The 23,289-nt window shown below is 42.9% G+C and overlaps 1 protein-coding gene across 1 annotated transcript; it reads right to left on the reverse strand.

The window, feature by feature from the left end:
- Window positions 1-1,203: 1,203 nt before the first annotated feature.
- On the reverse strand, window positions 1,204-13,018 carry meis3 (myeloid ecotropic viral integration site 3). The gene is made up of 13 exons (XM_076736046.1): window positions 12,633-13,018; window positions 12,158-12,259; window positions 7,573-7,712; window positions 7,065-7,239; window positions 6,934-6,984; window positions 6,783-6,833; window positions 5,829-5,978; window positions 5,522-5,630; window positions 4,737-4,882; window positions 3,998-4,074; window positions 2,994-3,052; window positions 2,783-2,869; window positions 1,204-2,540 (listed from the first exon to the last, which is right to left on the reverse strand). Exons 2-13 carry the CDS (start codon window positions 12,167-12,169, stop codon window positions 2,341-2,343), a joined length of 1,257 nt encoding a protein of 418 aa, XP_076592161.1. The 5' UTR covers window positions 12,170-12,259; window positions 12,633-13,018; the 3' UTR covers window positions 1,204-2,340.
- Between the last annotated feature and the right edge of the window lie 10,271 nt (window positions 13,019-23,289).

Below are 23,289 nucleotides of genomic sequence, written 5' to 3' on the forward strand. Positions count from 1 at the left end.
TTATTGTTCTACTCTAATTTCTACTCTACTCTAACAACTGCACAATATCTATTTTTATGCAGATGATACACTCTTGTTTGCACATGCTCAAGCCTGTCTTTAATATTTTTCATCAGACATCTCTGAGTAACTTCAAACTTAAACTGAATGCTGATAGAAGAAAATGCATTTATTCTAAAGAACCCTAAATCCTATCATAGCATATATCTTCCTGCATACACATAATGATACTGAAATTCCAGTGGTTCAGTCTTGTAAATATGTGGGAATTTGGTTAGATTGCAGTCTTACTTTTACACACTAACTGGATAATAATGGGTTTCTTAAAATCTCAACCATTGTACAATCAACCGTCTATACTTGACCACAGAGATATTCTGCCCTTTCATGCTGCTCATTCCACCTTTTAAGAACTTGATGCATTTAATCACTGTAGTATTTCATTACAGGAGATAAATATCTTAATCATCACTGTCTATTTAGTGAAAGATCTGACTGGTTCTCACCCACAGCAAGACGAGAACTGCCAGTAAGGTATTGTTTTTGTTTATAATTGTCTTCTTACTGCAGCTGCCTCAGTATATCACATCACTTCTCAGTTCATCAGTCTTGATACCCCATGAATACTGAATTTGGACAGATGGCCTTCCAAAATTTTGAACCATATTTTGTAAAGTGTCATTTATGATGGCCTCTAATTTTATGATTATAAAAAAAGTGTTTGTTTATAGATTATTTTGTTCAGCTTGGGACAGAAGACAGTGTCTTCTCATGTCATAGTACTTGTGTGTGCATGGCACAATGAAGGGCGCAAACCAACCAAATATCTAACCAACAATGCAATTTTTGCATTTATGCAGAATAAGTTAGTGAACTAAAAATTTTTGTATTAACAAAAAATGATACAAAAGTCTCCGATCAAAACACGTTTTTTTGAATGCAGCTGTCTTCTGCAATTTGTATGTGCACTTTTGTCAACAGCACGCTCTGAAAACAAGTAAATTCTGCACTGTTATTTTTGAGTATTATTTTAGTTCATAAACCTGCCTAAAAGTATAAAGTCGTATAAAAAAGGGACACACTCCAAACTAATGACTGTCGCTGCTGTCAGAAACTTCAAATCCATCACCTCCTGCACCAGAGCACAAAAACTGACCACAGGTGGAATCAGACAACACACACAAACACATGACCAGTGACAAATCTTACAAAAAAAACATTTTAATACTTTAACTGTATTTCCCATCATCATTCAGAAATGTTTCATCAGTCCGAGCAGAGTGGAGAGGGAGCCGAAATGTTTCAAGAGTCCTTTGGCTGCAGCTCCCCTCGCACGCCGCTGTGACAGACAAAAAATGTACTAGAAATGCTTACAGAAGATTGTGTGTGTGCGTGTGTGTGCAGAAATGGCTTTCAGTGTAGTGTGTGTTGCTTTGTGTGTGTGTGTGTGTATGCTGTGTGTCTGCGAGTGTATAGGAAAGATCCTAAGGAAACGGACACCTGTTGGCGTCTTAAGGAGGTCAGTGGTACGAGAGCGAGGCAGACTGGAAATCATTCATAGTGTTTAGCTTCATGCTGAGGAAGAGCACTAATATTTCAACAAGCTCACGTGAAGCTGCATCCGCCTGGAGTGGCACACATAAATATAAAAATAGAATAAGAAAAACTTAAATCAGCTTTAAATAAAGAGTGTGTGAAAGTGTGTGTGTGTGTATCTTTGACAGTCAACATGTGGAGGAAGACAGGGAGTCGTGACGAAGGCGCGTTCACAGGATCAAGTCCCTTCCAGTAACGTCCATGTGCCGTTGCAAAGTCTGGGGATAAATATTCATCTGTCCCTCCGATCTGATCGACCGTCCTCCTGTGGTTCAGCAGGCATGATGGGAAGTGTAGTTTAAAGCATGTGTCTCACCCACAGGACACAGTGGAGACATTTGGAGAGGAGGAAGCACTTCTACTCTGAAAGAGGTATGGCTTAAACCTGTGGGTCCAGACTGTGTGTGTGTGTAAGTGTAATGTTTATGTCTACTTATGTCTGTGTGTGTGTGTGTGTGTGTGTGTGTGTGTGTGTGTGTGTGTGTGTTAGCAAGTGGAACAGCTACATTGAGGTCAGTGTCTTTCAGTGGGGAATGTAAACTTCGGAGCAATGTGTCTCTTTTCTTTAAATAGTGTTCTGTATGCGTCATTACACATACACAGCAGCACACACACACACGCACACACACACACACACACACACACACACACACACACACACACATCTCACTGCACACACTCACATACACACTTTCATACATCAATTTGCCTTCACACACACACACAACTCAACTACCCCGACAACTAGTGTGCATGTATGTCCAGTCCCTGGGCGAGGAGCGGCTCTGCCGGGTGTGCGTGTGGTGGTGGGTGGAGCAGCATGGCGGGGTGGGGGTGTGGGCCCGGGTAGGGGTGGAGGGAAGATCCCGGGTGGGGAGGGTAGCCTGGTTGGGACAATAGAGCGCCAGGGTAGTCACCCTGCAGAGAAGACATGCCCTGGAGACCTGGAGGGGAAACATGGAGAAGGGTTCACATTTTCAATGTAGCTAAAGTGGGATATTTTTTAGGCTTTGGCTCTACTGAAATGGGTAAATATTGAGCAGACACAAGGTACAAAGTTAAAAATAATCTACCTTTCAGCGCAGAAAAACATCCTCATTCACAGGATCTCACAAAACAATATTCAAGTGTAGAATTAAGACAAGACTTTGTTTTCTTGTGCATATTTCCCTACAGGCGACTGTACCTGCTGTTCGAAGCCCAAGGTGGGCCTGTCCGTCAATACCATAGCCCCCAAGAGCTGCTCCCTCTGGGCTGTAGGGACCACCCTGACCTGCGAGAAGACACACGCCATCAGACGCAAATATACAACAACACACAGACACACACACACACACACTCATCTACACACAGAGTTGTTTTCCCAGCGACCAACGAGCTAACGTATAAACACCAACCTGAGCGATTCGACTGGTCGATCATCGGCTGCACTATTCTCCTCCTGGCGTTGATGAACCTGCACAGGGAGAGAGACATAAAGAAAGAGAGAGAGAGAGAGAGACAGAGTGGGAGAGGGAGAGAGAGAGGGAGAGAGATGGCGAAACCACCCGTTAACGAAGAAAATGGTTGACCGGGAGACTATTAACCTTTTCCATTTTACAACCACTTAACCCTTTCAGAGGGCAGAGTAAATCAACGTTAGGGCAGAGCAGGTATTGATCGGCCCGGGATAATTGATTGATCTGCATTGATCGGGTCACTGTGTGTGTGCTGCAGCACGGGCTACAAATAAAAACATGCAAGTTATCAGCTTACAAAATCTATTGTTTAACATGTAACACACACCAATATTTTGGTTTTGAACGTGTTTCTGTATCAATATCTGAGGTGCAGAAATTTTACATTATGAAAGAACCATTTGATCAGCAACATGGAAATGTTGTGTGTGTGTGTGTGTATGAGTGTGTGTTTTGCCTGTGCAGACACATGTGTGCCTGTAGAGTGAATGGGGAATTTGGTGCAGTAAACCATCTGATTATTGGATATTGATTTGCTATTTTGTCTTATGGACATAGGGCAAATAGATTTTTACTGCGCTGCAGCTTCAGGAAAAAATGCTTAGCAGGACATTTCTTCCCCTGTTACAAGCTTCTCTCTAATAAACTAGATTACGGTCTTCTCTAAAAGTCTTGTAAATGTGCTACCTTTAATTTAATTGACATTTATTTGCACAAAGTGTGCCCAATGAAGAGATACCAAGCCAAAAAAAGCAACTTAAGCGAGATGTAAATAGAGATGCTGTTCATTTCTTCAGCAAACGATTATGCCAATACGTCATTGACGTGGCACCGGCCATGTTGTTAAATTGAAAGTTGACGCTCTGCATTTAAACACGACAGTTTAACTGATTATTGATAAGCAGCAGGGCTAGAATTAGTGTATCGACTGAGAGTGCACTGACCAGTTGTTGACCTGTAAGATGGTCAGTCCTGTGTCCTGTGATAGCTGCTTCTTCTGCTCCTCCGACGGGTACGGGTGCTGGGAGAGGATATGTAGAGCGGGGGTTAAAGAAATCCATACATACCTGGCTTTGGTATCTATTTTTTTTTAAGTAAATGTGGCTCAACATGAGAATAACCTCGAACTGGTGTCACAATAATCTATGATGAAGTAATGTACAGTATGTGAGAGAAATCACAGTGTGAATACTGACAGCCTTCCATCTGTATTCACATCTGTACTCACATTTTCAACCTCAGAAACCCCTCAGTCTCTGTATTACACACACACACACACACACACACACACACACACGCATACAAACTGCAATAATTGGAGTGAAGCAACATTTGACCTGCCTCATTTAGCCGCTAATTACCTCACCAACAATTACTCACTCCATTTCTATCTCTTCCACAGTTATTGAATAGCATATTCGCATAATCACTTAATCCCCTGATTTTTCATTTAATTTAATTGACCTCTATTATACACTCAGCTCCCCTCTCTGTCTGTTCTTGTCGGTGACATTTTGCCACACGCTAAATCCTCCCTGTAATTATTCTCTCATGCAGCGATACACAATCTGTCTGTGTCTCGTTGCAGCTCTGCAGGATGGTTTTAATTTGTGTCCAAAGTCAATATTTTCATGTGTAACAGTCAAACTCTGATGTGGTAAGAACCTGAAAAAGCTTTCTCACCGACAGATGCTGGAAGAGCCACGCTCTCATGATGTTTGTGGCCACTTTGGGGAAGATCCCTCTCTTCTTGTTGTTCCTCCTGTCTCTGTCGGACTCGTCCTCCTCTCCTGTGCTAGGGGAGGCCATTGCTCCATCCAGACCATCGCCTGCAGGGATGCACATGTTATATCTGAGGGACTGTGTGAGTGTCTATTAGGTACAACTGATGCAAGCTCACAATGATGTCTTTGCAGATATGGTGTCCTACTGTAACACTTTTTAAATTTTATTTGACTATTGTTGGAACAAAAAAGAAACACTTTCCAGTATTTCTTGTAGTAATAATAATTGCTGATACTCTAATATGCATTAATTAATGCATAACTCTAATGAACAAATCTGTTGCAAATAAGTGAACAGCTAAGCTGTATCATGTGTGTGTGTGTGTATATATATATATATATATACATATAATACATATATATATAAAAAGTCTTTCCTAATATTTAATACTTATTTTTTGGTTTTACAAGACTTCCCAGAACTGTCTTTCTTTCATTCCATGTGTAACTTTTTGCTCTTTCCTTTGTGCATGGCATTGTGGTCTCAAAAATGAGTTAGTGTCTGTGATATAACATGTTATGCATGAATGGCAAGTTGAATGGATGTTGTTTAATGCAGATGTGGCTATTGTACACATGCACACCCTTGTTTCCCCGTATGCATCTCTGCTGCAGTGTTTTGTCACACATGCAATATTTTCACTGTGTGTGTGTGTGTGTGTGTGTGTGTGTGTGTGTGTGTACCTGTGTCACTACAGTTGTCTGCTGTGCTGAGTGAAGGCAGGCCACAGGTGCCTGGTGTTCCCAGAGGAGTAGTGGCACATTCATCTGGCTCCCGTAACCACGATGCATTCTGCAGGGACAGACAGAGACGCAGAGAGGAGGTTGGAGGATGGGAAGACGGGCCATTCCCATCGGGGAAGAGAACAAGGAGTCATGAAACACATGGTCATTATTCAGACATCCAGAGAATGCAGCTGGACAGGTGAATGGTGGAGCCTGTCCTGCAGCTTTACTGTTTGCCATTCGGAACTTTGGCAGCTCATCTCACCTGCTCTGACAGACTGGAGCAGGATCCAGTGAAGTCCTCCATGTCAGACTTGGAGCCACCCTCCCGATCATCCAGGATGAGGTCTGTGGGCATTTTGCCCTTCAGACAGGTGATGTAGCGATGGCAGAAGTTATCACACAGGTCATGCACCTTTGGAAACAGGTGTGCATTTATCAGTGCATACTGTTAACACCACTTTCTGATCAGTTCCCAAAAATATCATTAAAGGTATTAATATAAGAATTAGCCAACTGTCAATGGTTTCGCCAAACTAATATCACCAGAGTAACCGCTGACTGCTGCTCACTATATTCTTGCTGTAGCTATCTTTGGCTGTAACTACTAGCTGTCATTAGCTAGTTAGCTCAGTTAGCCGTGCAGGGGGATTGTTGGCTCAGCAGCCTCCCAGTGAACACCACCAGACTGGGACTGAACACAGCCTCAGAGACCAAAAGAAGCCAGTTTGACAGCAGGGAATACAGTGCTGAGGAGATTTACAGCAGCTCCCAGCAGGGCTCTGACTCCAGGAGCCGTGAATCGTTTTTCAGGTCGTTTTTTAACATTTCAGACTAAAGTTCTGGCCACCTTTCAAGTCTCTCTGAAAACAACATACCCATGCTCATTTCTATACTGAGGCAGTTTTTGCTTGCTGTAATCCTTCATCCTGTTCATACTGGTCATTACAAGGAAAAAAGTTGTGAACCTTTCCTTTAATGTTTTTCACTTGCTGATCAAATTTTCATTTCCATGTTTCCAAATTAAAATGTAATTCTCTTAAACTTTCTCTACATAACTGGTTTGGAAGCTCTTCGACGAATGTATAGCTTTAATCATGAATATTTGATTAAGATGACAAATTATTATTATTTTTTTTATGATGAAGAACATATGACAATAGTGCTGTTTAGCAATTGACCAAAAAGTGTTACAAACAAAACATCAACCAGCACCAACCTTCTCTAACTCCAGTAGATGAAAGCGAAGAACCTGTATGGCCTGGATCATCTGTTGAGGGGAGAATGTGGATTACTTATCAACGCGTATCCCATAATGCATGTGTGAAAAGTGTCTTCATATTTTAGTATGATTTCAGTGCGAATCGTACCAAGTTGTCCAGCTCAGGATTGGAAGAAAATATGGGTTTCTCCGAGCGGATCTGCAAAAACAAACAAACAAATGATTACAAATCTGTCCTTGTTGTCTGCTGTCTGATTCGCTCTCACGGCTGTTGCTCACCTGCTTAGCAAACGCGGCGATGTCGTCATTGAAGGACTCAGAGGAGCAGACGTCGCTGTGATTGGTCATGCCAGGGAGGTGGGAGGTGGCCGAGAGGGAGGCAGAGTCTCGAGGAGAGCAGGTGGCGAGCTCGCACTTTTCAAACACTAAGGCCAGCAGTGGGAACAGTGGGTGACTGCACACACACACACACACACACACACACACACACACACACACACACATACAGACACACATATATGCGGTTAACATACTATACATAAACACGGTAACAGTTGACATAGTGTACACACGATACATTCACAGAAGGTGTCACAAGAAACTTAATAGCACAGTATTTATGAAACAGACAGCTGAAAATACTTCACATGTATTTTCATATTCAGTGTACAAATATACACTGTATGTTAATCTGCTAAAGGTGTCAATGTAATTTCAACTATTTTCGACATAAATCACTGTTTTCAGCACATCTAAGGTTTCAGACACACACAACACACATGCTTACCCGTAGATCTGGTCTTTGTGGTGTTTGAGGGAGTCGGGGATGGTGGGCCCATACTGTGGGGGAGGAAATGGCCTGACATCGTCCCCGTACCCCCCCACCGACATGCCCTCCGACCCTGAGTAGTGCACCAGCTCTTCATACTGAAACACAATTAGATGGAAAGACAGAAAACATGAGACACATTCAGCATCTGTGCCTGTCCTACATCAAATCATATTGTGATTGTATTACGTGGCTGAGCTGTCAGGGGGCTTCAGTGACACAGCTTACTGGACTCTCACTTAGGAGCTCTGCTGCTGTATTTTTCTATCTGCTGATCCGCCGAGCAGATTTTGTGCTGCCGTTGAACATTTGAATTTAATGTTTTATGTGTTTTGTGTGTGTGTGTGTGTGTGTGTGCACGCCTGTGGATGTGTGTGTTAAGGCTGGAACTAACACTTATTTTCAGAACTGATCAATCCGACCGTTACTTTCTTGATTAATTGTTTGGTGTATAAAATGTAGTAGTATAAATAGCAATAGTACAAAAGCAATTTCCCAAAGCTCATGCTGGCTGTTTTTTTTTGTGTGACCAAGAGTCACAAAACATATTAACTATTCAATTAACTATGATAGAAAACTAAGAAAACCAGCAAATATTCACATTGGAGAAGCTGGAGAGAGAGAATATCTGGCATTTTTTGCTTAGAGAATAATTTAAATGATCATCGAACCGCTGATAAATTGTTTCAGATCTCATATTCATGCATATACATGCATACAGTACATGCATACGTATTTGTAAATTTTAGTGACAGTAAAGTTGTAATGGGAACATGTCTCAATATTTGAAACACCATTTTCAATAAAAATCAACAGTCAGAGAAGCAAAAACCTCTTTTTACTCAAACATAGATAATATAATGTGGCTATACGCTACTCCCAGATTGTGTGTGTGTGTGTGTGTGTGTGTGTGTGTGTATGGACATTGATAAACCTTTGTCATTGCAGCTTTGTGTCGTACAATCCAGTCATATGTGTACATTTACCCACATGCCGTCATAAGAAAACCTTGACCTTCTCTTCGTTTTAACTTCAGCTGAAGGAACACATGCTGCTGAAAATTCTACTCCATTCAAATGCACTTAGATAAGCTCCAAAACACACTGCAAGTCAAGCTAAAAAAAAAAAAAAAAGCCAATTTTCTTAGCTCTCAAAAAAGGAGGAGATGGGAAAAGAGGCAGATGAGATCCTTGGAGAAAGACGGTGAGCCTGTAGCTGCTAATATCATCTCCTCCCTCCTAAACTCAGACTAGACAGGAGCCGTGCTGAGACGTCTCTCACAACCTGCTGTGACAGCCTCACTGGGGCCCGCTCACGCACGCACACACACACACACACACACACACACACACACACACACACACACACACACACACACACTCTAACACAGAGAATCAGACACACATATGGCACGCTCACACACACATGCACAGATACAGCCAGAGAGAAGTTGTACACATAGCATCATGAATATACATGTCTTGACTCCCTTGTTCGCCCCTCTCCTTCTCTGTGTTACAGAGCTAATTTGTGCTCCACTGCAGCTTCTGTCTCTGAGGCGACGTTGCTCAGGTCAGCAGATCTGCTTCTGTTTCTCTTTCTACTGGATTAAAGGGACTCCCGGCTCAGTCCCACAGGGGCACTGGGATCATAGACAGACAGCACCTGCTAGGTGGCCTGGCCCGGACACCTTTCACTTTGGTGTTATTTTAATCAAGCCATAAAAGTTATGATCTGCTTAGCCTAGTTTTTCTGGAGACTATTCCCCACGCTACAAGAGGTTATGATTAACTACTAAGTGTGTTGCTGGAGGTAACTGATATTAACAGATTTGCAGTCATTAAAACTATATTTCTATTTATTTTCAACTCTATTTTTAATAATCCAAATAACTCACAGACACCTAAATTTGTATCCAGTTTGAGCTGATTTTATTATTTGTGGAGTGCATAAATATCTAAATCCTAAGTGGTGAGACAGCAGCGGTGAAACCCAACATAAAAGCAATTATTCTTACAAATTATCTCCTGTTAACCTCTGGGAATCAAATAAAAAAGAAATTAAATTATCCCTCTCTGTGTGCATGCAATGCCCTCCTGCAAACCAATGTGCAGGACCCCTGGAGGTCTCTGGACCCCACTTTTGGGAACCACTGTCCTAAACGGCTTATCAAATTGTTGTATTTCAGAGTCCCATATGGCCACCGGGATCACAGAAAGCACCTGCTCTGAGGCCCTGGCCCGGGACACCTTCTAGTTTTTATGGAGGCTGGCTATTAACACAATCACCGCTATCGGATTGCGCGTCTCTCTTTACGCACGGCCCCTATCGGGTTTCTGTGCGTAAAGCTGATCAAAGCGTACAAGTCGAGATGACAAATTCCACGAATTTTCCCATTTTTAAAAGTCACGGAGCTGGTAAACAGGCTTCAGATGGCAGGACAACATTTTCATTACAAGATTTAATTGTCTTATTTCCACGGACGCAGGAAAATTATAACAGGCCTAACAGTCGTGTTTAGGCTGCTTCGGCTGGGAAGAGCCGACAACATACGATGATATGCTGGAATAACATTATTTCGCTTTAAAGAACTGGATTTATGTTGGAGTTGACCATAAAACTGTGTAAAATAAAAAGTAAAAATAAGAGAAATTGGGTGCACCGCTCCGTCTCATGTTTCAGCTCTTAAAAGTCTAACTGAATTAATAAACCTCCTGCGTTATTAATTAGGAACGGTGGGTCCATTTAACTTTGTAAACAGGAACACTTTATTTTAATTTAATGGCTATTAACTAAACCCAACCATTTTCTAGACGGACAAAACAGCAGAAAACAAGAAAACTCGTCGTGTTTTCAGTGCGTCGATTTAGACGATGCAAGTGAAATACGAATTTGTTTCAGGACAGTTTTACCTCAAGAAATGATTTAACTATCCAAGCAAAACCTTGATGAATTTACTTTGATTTTGTAGTTTTTTTTTCTGCACTTCAATGAATAAGATTGAGAACAACAAAAAGTTGGAACAACTTCAACAACACAAGCAAAGGCGATGTACAAAGTATTAAAAAAAAAAAGTTACCTAAAGTTTCTATTTTGGTTATGGCTACAGGTAGACGTCCCTGTGTTTAAAGCATAAAATCAAACAAATCAACTCGGACCTTTCATAGATTTGAGATCAAGTTCTGCCACAAAACAACTAGAACTGTTGTTTTTTAAGTCTTAAAGGGTCCCGACCCGCATTAGTTCACCAATCTGTACATGATTTTCTTAACGTTTCGGCCAAAGGAACTGGTAGACTTTAGTTTATCACACAGTGTAATTTCTGCACAGAACAGAACTGCACAAAATAAAGTTGAGTGAGCCAGTGAAATATAACATGCTTGCTTCTCTTTTGAACATGTTTATATAACCTGACTGTACAAATGACCATTTATATGATCTTATCATCTAAGAAACAGCAGAAAGCTACTTGTGTGTATCCTTATTTAAATTTTGATTTGAAGCTGTTGGCACAGTTGGCTCTGTGTGTGTGTGTGTGTGTGTGTGTGTGTGTGTGTGTGTGTGTGTGTGTGTGTGTGTGTGTGCGCGTGTGTGTGTGTGTGTGTGTGTGCGTGCGTGCGTGCGTGCGTGCGTGTGTGTGTGTGTGTGGACCTTTCCTCTGCTCCTCAGCCCTCTCCTCCCTGCTGTTTCCATACAGCAGTGATTTCTGCCTACCCCGCTGTACATCTCTAATTGCTCTCTTGCACTCAGAGGTCTCAGTCCGCCTGCTGCCCGTCAGCCTCTGCCTGTTTCTCCTCCACCACCACCACCACCACCACCACCACCACCGTGCCTCTGAATCACTGTAGCAAAAAAACTGACCTACTTACCGACTTGAAGAGCTGCGTCTCCTCTCCTCTGCCTCTTAATGACCTACACTCTAACACTTATGTGCCATTCTAACGCCTGGCTTGCATTGCACAACAATAAATCCATATTATTTTACGGAGAGGATTAAATATTGCATCCAAAGCAACAGCTCCTCACGAAGACTGCTGACAGCTACATTGCAAGTTATCCATAAAGTCCACTGAACTGCATTTCACCTTATGGATTACTGACTGTTGTTTTAAAAGTTGTTTCTCATTGTTTCTTTGCACCAACATAAAGTGCTTAGAAACAACAATTTGTGGCATGTAAAGAACACTTCTAAATAGTTTTTCCGGGTCAAATACGGGACTTCACAGCGGCTGTGATGCTTCTGCTGGCACGCTTTTCCTGTTGTTTTTTCCTATTCGTTGAGCCCATGCCAGCAAAGTCCACTAGTCTGTTTCCAGTGGGCCCTCTGTTTTGTATGGCTGCTAAATAGGACCTGAGACCCAGCAGTACAAAGAGGATTCCCACCCATATGCTCCCATATTGATGTCTAATTACCTCCTCTCATCGGTGATGTAAAATCTGTTAACGCGCCAGGCTCTGGACATCTGGTCTAAAAACCGTTCTCGTTAACAACAACAACAACAACAATAAAAATAATAACAATAATAACAATAAGCCGACCTACCCTCTTCTCCATGCGACTCGACAGCCAGACCTACACCGGAGACGATGATGCGCTGCTCGGCTAGTCCAGCGAGCTTTGCTCACTTCCTCTGTCTCTGGGGTCCTGGAAATAAAAGTAATATTTTTTATAGGTGTATACACTCAACAGCACTGAGGTTATAAACACGATAAACACCATGCAAAAACAGCCTGTAGGATTCAACAAAAACACAAGGCTGTGGATAGAAAGCAGCCAAGACCTGCTCCCTCTGTCTGTTTACTAAGAGCCCATCGCGTCTTCTATTAGCCCTCAACATTATGATGGGACTGGAGGTTTTATGGACGGTCATATCCTTCTATGTGCTGCTGCCGATGTAATCTTAGTGCTTTATAATACACTTAGCGGTAATAAAGCCCGCAGCCTATTAAATGCCATTAGCTGAATATGTTGAGTTATAGCTACGCAAGGCTCCAGTAAATGGTGTAAAATGTCCCACCGAGACGTAAATATTCGCCGTTTCCAGTCCTGTTCGGGCCGTGTCCGGTGTAGTCCAGAAACCCGGTGAGAGGGAGCAGCGGCTTACTGCAGCGCCTCGCCTCCGCCTGGTGCGCCTCTCGCTCCGGCTCGCAGCCGTCGGGATGCTCGGTGCTGTGGGAAGACGGATAGAAAGCGTCCCTTCCTTTTTGGCTCCTTGTGCTCGCTGTCCGCGCAGCGTACGGCGACAGGCTGGAAAATGTCACTGCTGGGAATGAGCGATGGTGTTTTCAGGCTCGGGAGGAAAGGAGAAGGAGGAGGAGGAGAGGAGAGGAGGAGGAGTGGTGATGGTGGTGGTGTGCGGCGTGCGGGGTGGTTTCGGAGGGTCAAAACGCGACGGGGTCTCTTGGCCCCCTCCCTCCTCCTCCTCTTTTACTCCTCCTCCTCCTTATCACACACACAAAACGCCAGAGAAGAAGAAGAAGACCCCCCTCGATCGTTTATCAAGGCTCTCCTCCGAGCTGATATCGCCCCTCCATCATCCCTCCATCCTCTCCGCCTTTCTCCCTATCCGGGCTGCAGCTGCGTTATAATCGTCTCGGGATAACTCGAGAGAAGAATCGTGATAACTGTCCCACTCTGTGCGTGATGGCGCATGTTTAACAGAGCGCACTGAACTCGGAACAATCAATTAAGGTGATAAGAATGAGAATATTAAACCACATACACATATATTTCTTTCTGGCAGTGCAGTTTGCCTCAAAAGTGTGATGACAAATGCAACGCATTGGAAACATGCACTTTTGAATGCTGTCAGCATGAGATAAGAAAATCTAAAGTCATGCAAAAGCTGTTTTACGCACAGGGGTGTTTGAGCGTAATTGTGGCAAAAAATAAAGCGTTTTAATGAAGTTGCTCCTCATACCGGGTCATAAATAAGTGCTGAAGCGTGCTAGATGACAAGAAAGTTACCGGCTGATAATAGCTTTCAAAGTGTTTTATTGTTTGGGTCGACATCCATTGTGGGCCAGTCTTTGACACTGACCAAATGTCCCCCTTTGGTCCTCTTTTTGTTGATTGAGAGAAGTGAGAAAACAAAACCTTTATTGTGAGAAAGTTTCATTTTCAATAGAGAGAGAGAGAAAAATCCTTTCACGTGTTACTGGAATATCTAAACCCCCCCCGGTCTTGTGTTGTAAATGACACCCAAGTAACATAATAATTATTCAAAACGCTCCTCTTTCCCCGGTCCCGCTGTGAGAGGCCAACAGGCGGCTGCACTTCAATCAGCAGCGGATTGGCGGGGCCCAGCGGGCCGGGGCAGGCGTCTCCGTGGGCGGCATGGAGCTTGACCGTTGGGCGGCCTGTGAGGGCCCCGCACAGTTCGTCCAGCCTGGGGTCTTTTAACTCTGCAGGGCGCTCGTTTCCTACAGGGGTGATCACAGCTCTCAACCCCCTCCGACACTGAGCCGGTAATACAGCCATGAAGCGGTGTCAATGGGCTGGAAAAGAGGATCCAAGGCTTGTTTTCACTTTGTTAACAGGCTGAATAAAAAGGATTAACACTGCAGTGTGCGTCATCTGAGCTCTGCATGTTCACTGAGATTTAGAGTTCCTCATTTCTCTGAGTTGAAAACTTTTTTTTTATTAAGTGTTTCTCTTCACCTTGGACCATAAATCTTAAATCTCTCTAACATTTACCTGACGGACTATTATCTCAACATGTAATTATCCTCATTTACATCACAAACACTAAAGGATATGTCATCACATCTCCTTGACACTCACAGATGTTCAGTAGCAACACACAAGATTTAATTGCCAAAACATTGCCATCAGGTAGACAAACAGGCAAGAGGGAATTAAACAAAACCTAAGGTGAGATACCATAAAGAGTAAAAGATCTGAAGTCCCTCACTGTGTGTCATCCTTTTAAGATCAGTCGAAATATATTGTAACAACATCCCACAGCAAATGATTCTATCTGTGTTGTTTATGTGTTGTTTTATTTAAACCTTAGTTCTGGAGACCCTGATCCCTCTTTAAGAGCTCAGAAAACACACGCAATGTTCTTTAATCAGTTTGACATTTCAGGTTTCTCTTTTCAGAGTTGTTTATAACCCATAACTAATCATTCTGAACGACAGAAAATGATGAATTGCTTCTGTTTGGGGTCTCAGAGACCTCGGCTGTAAAACCTGGTTAGACAAAATGGATTTTCATTAGCTCTATATCTGTGATTGATGTTGACAGTACTTTTTACACCAGGATGGGGAACGTCCGGCCTCTGGGCCATGTGCAGCCCACGACAGTGTTTGATCTGGCCCGGGAGGCAATTCAGAAATACAAGAAAAGCATCTCAGACATACAAATATAAAAAACGAAAAAATCTGTAGAAAGAATTATTTTTTCTGCAATTAAAGAAAATAACATACACTAGTAGATTACCATGTCAATTTTGGGTGAGAAGAAAAAATAATCTAGATAATATAATATAGAGAAATGGACAAACAATATTTTTTTTTGTTGTTGAAGTAAAAGGCAAGCCAGTGTGCCTAGTTAGTTCTCTGGATCCATGAAGAGTCCTAGGAGGCAGTGATGGAAAATGCGTCATTAGAGCTCTAAACATGCTAAACTGGATGAGTTGCAAGTAAAAATGTGATTGGATAAAGTTAAGGCTCCTCAGTGGAGTTGGATGCCCAACATTCTGACAGAGACAGTGTTATTTAGGCAAGTTTTGTGGTGAGTGAGCTAATAGCTAAGACACTGAAACCTCAATCAAAAGGAGAATTTGTGAGGGAGTGACTTGTTGCTGATGTGGAGCAGCTAGCACCAGACAAAGAAAAACTATTCCAAAGTGTCAGTTTCTCTGGAATCATTTATAAAGATGAAGGAAAACCTGATGTGGAAACTGTGACAGCAAGTGTCTGTGTGATTTGGCCCGATAATGTCCACTACAAAATCATTTGAATCAAAATTAAAACTGAGTCAAGTAAAACTAGACAGAGGCAACACTCTGCAAAAGCCTGCTTTGACATCTGAATATGCTGTCAAGTGTGTAAACTCCTTCAGACGTTGGGTGAGAGGTTTCAGGACATGGAAAATAAACAAAAGGAACTGATTTGCTGTTTAATGTGGAACCAGCTAATCACAACCTACAACATAACATCATTGAGCTGTAAAGCAACAGAGAGCTCAAAACCAGGTACAACAACCTCCCTCTGCTCCAGTTTCTAAGCTGTCCTGAGGATTTTCCCACAGGTTTGCACTGAAGGTTGCATCTCTGCTGGGGACATCCTACTTTTGTGAGCAGCTCTTTTCAAAACTGACTCTTGCAAAGACTCAGTTGCACTAAAGACTGACTGAACCAAACCTGGAAAACCAGCTGCGAGTAGCATCATTATCATCACTACCATCTGACATCAGAGGTCTCACCAAAGTTTGTATCCAAAACAGCGATCATCACTTCAGTAGTTCTCTATATACTGAGTTCTAATAAGGTCAAAAGAAAGGAAAAAATACTTAAAATAAAAACTTAATGTGTATTCGTTTTACACAAACAGCATTGGGACCCCAAACAATATGGAAGAAAAGACATTATCCTAATGATCAGCACAACCTAGATTTCCTTATGATGCCTTTAGATTTTCATAATGTCTTCCAAACATGGTGTGTGAATGAGTGAAATTTTGCTTTCATTTACACGATTAAACTATAAAGACACGACTTCTTGTCTCCCAGGTTCATTCGGGTTTCAGGTGATTTCCTCCTGCTGTGGAGCTCTCCCGGAAGAGACGGGGCTCTGTTCCTGCAGCACACAGTTGAATATCAGTCAGTCAGGCAGGTTCACAGTGGGACCATTCTGCATGTCAAGGCTGCTGCAGTTATTTGTCACTCCCTGTCAAGGCTCAAGTGCTCGCTCCTCTGCACCCACCAAGGCCAGCTGAGTGTGTGCACTTGCACTATGGCATGCAAGTGTGTTCATGACAGAGCTGGTATGCGTGTGTTTGTGTGTGCATGGCTTTGTGTGCTCGCGTACTTGTTCGTTTGCGTGCTGGAGGGTCAGTGTCAGCGTGCTCCTCTTCTAAGTCGGGCCTCACTGCAGGCGATGCCCAGGGCTAGAAAGCAGGTAACAACAGCCAGAGCAGAAAAGTGTTTTTATAAGAGTGTGTGTACAACTGTGGATGTTTACTTTCAAGATTGCATGTGTCTTTGTATCTCCCTGTATGAAGTAAGTAGGGCTGGCCAGTGTAATCTCTTAAAGTTCCCACTGGGTCAGAAACAAATGACAGCAGACTTTATTCTTTTACAAACTGCTCTTGTCCTCTGTGGTGTTTGCACAACATGATGCTGTTCTTGCAAACAGAAATATGACATTGCCAGCTGCTGGATGTGTACAAATGGTAATTCATCATCTGCAAGGTGAAAACAACAACCTCTACAAACTGCTGCTGCCCTCCCCTCGGCACAAAGTCTCGTTCACTTGACTCTACAAGAGAGAGGTAGAAGGCCACCCAGCCTTGTTGACTTCAGTGACTCCACCATTAAGAAAATATGGCTGCCATGACCTCTGGCAACCACACACAACCACCCAAAACATCAGAGAGCTGTGATCCTCCACCGCCTGCATGAGAGAGAGAGGGAGCGAAGTGATGGAGGAAGTAAAGTGAGAAACAGAGGATGAGGGAAAGCAACAGAGAGGGGTAAAAATGAGGGGTAGTTGAGGGGGGGCGCAGAGTGAATTTTTATGAGCTTGTGCCTCTCCAGTTTCTGGGTCGTCTGGCCTCATAGACATAAATTTTCGCCCCCTCCCTGCCTCCACCTGTCTTGCTTTCTTCTGGCACGCTCACCAAGCAAATCTCCCCTTATCGGCTCCTGCAGCCTGTTTGCAAACTTTCCTTCCAGGTTCTCCAGGGTCATTCCTCTGCCTTTATTTCCCTGCTGGTTCTACCTGTTTGGGCATGACCTCTCACTTTAGCTCTCCACCATCTCTCCATCCTTCTGCCATCTCCTCTCCATCTCTTCTTGCTGAAAGTAAGCCAACATTACAATTCTCCCTTCTGTTATTTTCTTCCTCTCCTTCTCCATCCCTCCTCCTCCTCCTTGGTCTCCCCCCCCACCCCCACCCCCTCCCCCCCAAAGATGAAGATTAACTGGGGAGTGCAGCACCATCCGTCCTCCTGACTGTTTGTTGTTAAGGAGATGGATGGAGGCTCCCTCTGCCAGCCCCACGCAGCCGCAATTACACCAGCCGCCATGATGGATGGAGGGGAGGGAAAGGGGGGGAGGGGGGGCGGTGGAGAGAGGGAGACACAGAAAGGGGCATCTATCACACCCCTTAATCTACCTGTCACTGCAAGCGCTTGGATGGAGGAGAGGGTGGAGTGCGTGAGGGGAGGAGGTGAGCAGCTTTACTCTGACTGTTGGTCAAAGGTTTATTTCTTTTCTTTCCCCTGAATTTGTTTCTTTGCTTTTGGGAGAATGAGGCCTGCAGTGACTGGACTCATTAAATGTCCTGATCACTCCAATTGATTTCCCAGAGTTTATTGGATTCTATTGAACGTACTTGGTGTATGTGTGTATTTGAAACCAGTGTGTCTGAGTGTGTGTTTTTGACAGGTATCAATATGAGGGCAGGAGGGGGGGGGGTTTAGGGGCTGCAGCCCCCCTGCTGACCAGGATGACACACAGTCACAGTGGAATTCTACCTTTTTAAATAAATAATCCCTGAAAAAAATAATGTTCCTTTGAAGTGTTTGTGCTTATTCTGTTGTGGTTCAAGTGTGAATAATGAGGTAAATTTGAAGGATACACATATTTTCTGAATATAGTTTAGTGCTGCTTGCATTCACCAAGGCCAAAGGTTTAGAGAAGGTGCAGAATTTAAGTGTCCATAGCAAATTAATGGTGCAGCAAGTAACATTGAATAGCACATTTCTTCACCTTGAATACCCCAAAGCCAACTTAATATCAACAAACTCTGCCCTGAGAAAGTACTGACAGGTGCTCATCCTAAGAACAGAGAGGATAAACATCTACCTGAAACATGATGCATCACTAATAGACAAAAACCAAAAAATGACCAAAGTAAATGGTAATCAGCTGTTTTATTGAAGGTTTCGGTTCATCTCCTCAATTATATGGTTGATATTGGATAATATTGTTAGGGGAGAGTGGGGTAAGTAGTGCCAATTTTTACTTAAAGTGCCTTTTACGCAAGGGGATTACAGGAATGCCTCCAACTAAAATATGTACATATAGTTTAGGATGTTGTGCATCCCTGGGAGCAATCACTTTGGATCTTAAATAAACTGTTTCAGAAATATAGCTTTAGAAAAAAAAGTGGTTTTGTGGCACAACTTGCCCCCAGTGCGGGGTAAGTTGTGCCATTAGTCAGAATACACTGGGGTAAATTGTGCCATTGATAACTGAAGTAAAAAAGATCATTTTAATCTCACAAACGATAATGCTATATAAAAGCAAGACAATTTCAATACAAAAGTACTTGTTTAATGTTTATTTAAAGTTTTAACATCATCAAAGGCCAGTTTGCTTCAACAAGGCCTAGCACCACATGAACACATGCTCAGAACCAAATGAAAATTCCAAAATGGGCACCTAACTGCATCTGCATCTGAATATCTTCACAGATTCAGCCTACTACTGGACATTCCACTTGTCAATGCTGCAGGGGAATGTGAACTTGTGCTCCCTTCTGGCTGTACCACCAAGCTTTTGTGGTGTGGGTAGTTTCTTGAGCACATCACCTCTAGGGATGACTCCTTCATCATTCTCTCTAAATGTGAAGATGGGCTTTCCATCAAAAGACCTCTTACAACTTTGCTTCAGAAACTTTGCACTGATCTCATCACCTTCAACATTCTCCACCAATCCAACATAGTTATAGGATTTGGATTTTTTACCTGCAAACTTCACAAAGACAAAGTCACCAGCAGACAGATCCTTGTCACCATCATCATCATCGTCATCAATAAAATACAATAAAGTAATATATAGTAAATAATCATAAGATGGGGGAAGTTGTGCCACTGGCACAACTTAACCCAGCTCCTTTGGCACAAATTACCCCAAGCCCACCATTTTGAAAAAAATGCATCCCCCAGCTGTTTTGAGCTAGCATCATGCTAACTGTATAGACTCATGATGTAGCTTACTAAAGCACTAAAACATGTGTGAACTGTTTTCAAAGTTTTCTATAATTGTTCAAACACAGCAATCAAAAAACCTTAGTCATAGAAATTTTACTTTGGAGGGCAAAAAAATGTTTTTTGAACTTAAATGTGCTTACCTCTCAAGTCATGTGTCTCCCTTCTTTGCAGGATGAGCGAAATGGATGCCTCTTCAAAAATATGTGGTCACATGACCAACTTCTTCTATGGTTTTCTAAATAACAGGGGTGGCACTACTTGCCCCTTGGCACAAATTACCCCACTCTCCCCTAATTCTGCTGTAACATTTTTTCCACAGCAGTTTCAGATGTGACTCCAGAAAATGTGCTATATCTCTGTCAGTTTATTCTGAACATTAACACATGAGTGCATGCAAGTGGACTGAGTCACTACTGAAAATACATTCCCATGTACACGGACGCCAACAGGTAATAAGATGCAGTTTCTGTTGCCCTTTTGCAGAAATACACGCTTGTCATGTGTACATATTTTTGCATAGACCCCATGATGGCATATACACACTGCACAAACATACAAACGACACACACACACACTCCCACACTAAGTTGTTTATCATCCCATCTGCAGTTATTGCCTCTGCACTCCGCCCACACACACTCACTTCTGCAGCGTCTTCAGCTCATCCTCTACCTGTTGAAGGTATCAAAGCAGTGACCTATCAGCGAGTAAATCTGCATACATTACTTGTACTGCCTCTCCATTTTTTTTTACAAAGCTGCAGAAATATTATGAAAAGTAATCTGAGGTCTCCTACCTTCTACCCCTCCTCCTCCTCCCATCTCCATCTCACTCCTCCACCTCCTCATCTGTCCAGAGGAGTGAGAGATGGGATGGAGGGATTAATACTCTTCCGCCCAAGCCAACCCTGGGAATGATAGATGGACAGATGCAGGAAGGGAGTGGAGGAGGAGAGGGAGAGATTAAAGAAGAGAAGTCTGAGGGTTCATAAATCCAAAGTGGGAGACCTGGTCCACATCACACACTAATAAGATCTGCAAGAAATCCATGATGAGAGAGAGAGAGAGAGAGAGAGAGAGAGAGAGAGCGAGGGAGAGGGAGACAGAGGTGGAGTGAGGAGGAGAGATGGGAGCGGTGTAATAGCATTAGATGTAATCTAATCATGGCAATAAGATGCGAATGGATGAGTGTGAGCATGGTGATTATGCAGAAGAGGGATGGTAGTGTGTTGATGAAGCTTTGAGGCGTGAAGACAGGACGCATTATTGGACAACAGATCATCAGTGTTATAGTTCTCGCTGGGGAGCTTCCTGCTGCAAACCCTAAAAAAAACACTGAGCCCGTTACAGTTTTTGTCTGATTCTGTCACTCTAACTGCCACCAAATGAAAGCAACGGTAACACAGTGGGTGCTGCGAGGCTGCAGAACGCTTCAGTTTCATGTAAATGTGAATCTGGAACAAAATGTGTTGATTGAAGTGAATTATTCTGTGTTGATTGAAGTGAATTATTCTGTGTGTGTGTGTGTGTGTATCACTCATTTGTGTGTGTGTGTGTGTGTGTGTGTGTGTGTGTGTGTGTGTTGATCATTATGTTAAGAATCAACTGTAAGTGCATAAAGTGCAGTTGTGTACCCGTGACCTGACTCAGATCAGATAGAGTGCTCCCCCTCACCACCATCACCAACCTCCTCTACATCTACCGGGCCACATTTTTCATGGCCCAGCTGTCGGAGGGCCGTGATTGGTTGGCTCTGTAGACAGATAGCCGATAGGCTCTGATTAATAGTTGAGGCCCAAGAACTTCCTCATTGATCAACAGGACAGGCTGGAGGAGGAGGAGGAGGAGGAGGAATGGAGGAGAGAGAAAAAGCATGCGCTGTCGCTCTGCAAGTGCTGCCTGATAACCCTGATAGTGGCGCTTGGAGTGTGTGTAAATGTGTGTGTGTGTGTGTGTTTATTTGGGCTTGTTTGCAAGAGAAAAGAGATGAGCGGATGTTAGAAAGAGGATGAAACAGAAGCGCTGCAGTGGAAAAGGCGCTTCAGGTTTGCTCACTTTCCATCTTTAAAGCTCTGCCTCTGTGCTGCTGAGGTGTCTGATAGCATCTGTGAGTTTTCCATGCCAAAGAAAGCTTGTATGTTATCAAACAAAACACACACACACACACACACACACACACACACACACACACACACAGCCTATTTAGCTGGCAGCAAATGTCTGAGAGGCCTTTATGCATGTAATTGTGTGTGTGTGTGTGTGTGTGTGTGTGTGTGTGTGAGAGAGAGAGTATATGTGAGTGTGGGCTGAAACATAAATTACACGTTTGATATCTGCATGTCATCAGCTATCCACAAAATACATCATTTCTATTTCAGAAAACTTGCTGGATTCAAATATTTTACACAATGTTTATTTGTTGTTTGTGGAGTGATTGTGTTACAGTATCTAGGTATGTGTGTGTGTGTGTGTGTGTGTGTGTGTGTGTGTGTGTGTGTGTTGTGTGTGAGTGTATCCCCTCCCGCTGCTCTGGCCAGCCCCTGGTTGATTGATGATCTCCACTCCCACAGGGTCAGTGGGGTCGTGACCTCCCACTTTTGACCCCCTACTGAGAGGGTCACACACACACACACACACACACACACACACACAGAGCCCATACAGAAACAGATGGCCTTGGAACAACTGGTGCTTCCTCACCTTCCTCACAGAAACACTGCCTCATGATTTCTCTCACTGTTGTAAACAACAACACAACAGCATCACATACACAGACACACTGACACACTGCGACATGACACTAACTCATGAACAAATGTTCCGTAAAGACAGAAATAAATCCCTGCTGAATCGTTACATTAGCGAAAGGTGCTGCCTTTTATTAAGACTAACAGATATAAACCAGTGTAGCAAACTGCTCAGAGTTTTGATTCCATGTTTTTCAGAGAATGAGAAAGAAACGAGTTGGACACACATGAAGCAACATCGCACCCTAGTGATAATATGAGGTTATGGCATCTGTTGAATATCGACTAGAACATCAACCAAACTGTAACACAAAAGCTAATAGTGGGAATTAGGCATTAAATCTTTGTTATTATGAGAACAAACACTCATGAACTCAGCATATGTAAACCTTAAGATTCTCCATAAATACTGAATCTAAGAAATCTAAGAAATTCATAGTGCAGCCCAAAATAGAGATAGCCAGGGAAAACGAGAATAAAAGTTATTTCTGCATTCCCAAATTAATAGCAATTAATAAAAAAAAAAGCAAATATCTGTGAAGGCAAAGAAAAAATCCATAAAAACCCAAAGCAAAGCACACAAACACACAGACCAAACGCAGTGCTGTGAGATGGATGGACAGCAACAAGGTGGAGAACACAGAGACTAAGAGAGGAAATGGAGGAAGATGAGCACAATGATGAAGCAGCGGCAGCTTATTAACTGCTTCTTATCAGTTTCAGGGAACAGTGATAAGAGCTGATCAGGTCATAATGTGATTTGA

This window comes from Chaetodon auriga, chromosome 7 (assembly GCF_051107435.1).
Source record: "Chaetodon auriga isolate fChaAug3 chromosome 7, fChaAug3.hap1, whole genome shotgun sequence".
Classification (NCBI taxonomy): Eukaryota; Metazoa; Chordata; class Actinopteri; order Chaetodontiformes; family Chaetodontidae; genus Chaetodon; species Chaetodon auriga.

Bases quoted from the DNA above. Each gene is read 5' to 3' on its own strand.
- meis3 (XM_076736046.1), bottom strand. The intron at 6,834-6,933 runs GTACGATTCGCA...TCCCCTCAACAG, and splicing joins ATCCTGAGCTGGACAACTTG to ATGATCCAGGCCATACAGGT. The intron at 4,883-5,521 runs GTACACACACAC...GCATCCCTGCAG, and splicing joins AGACAACTGTAGTGACACAG to GCGATGGTCTGGATGGAGCA.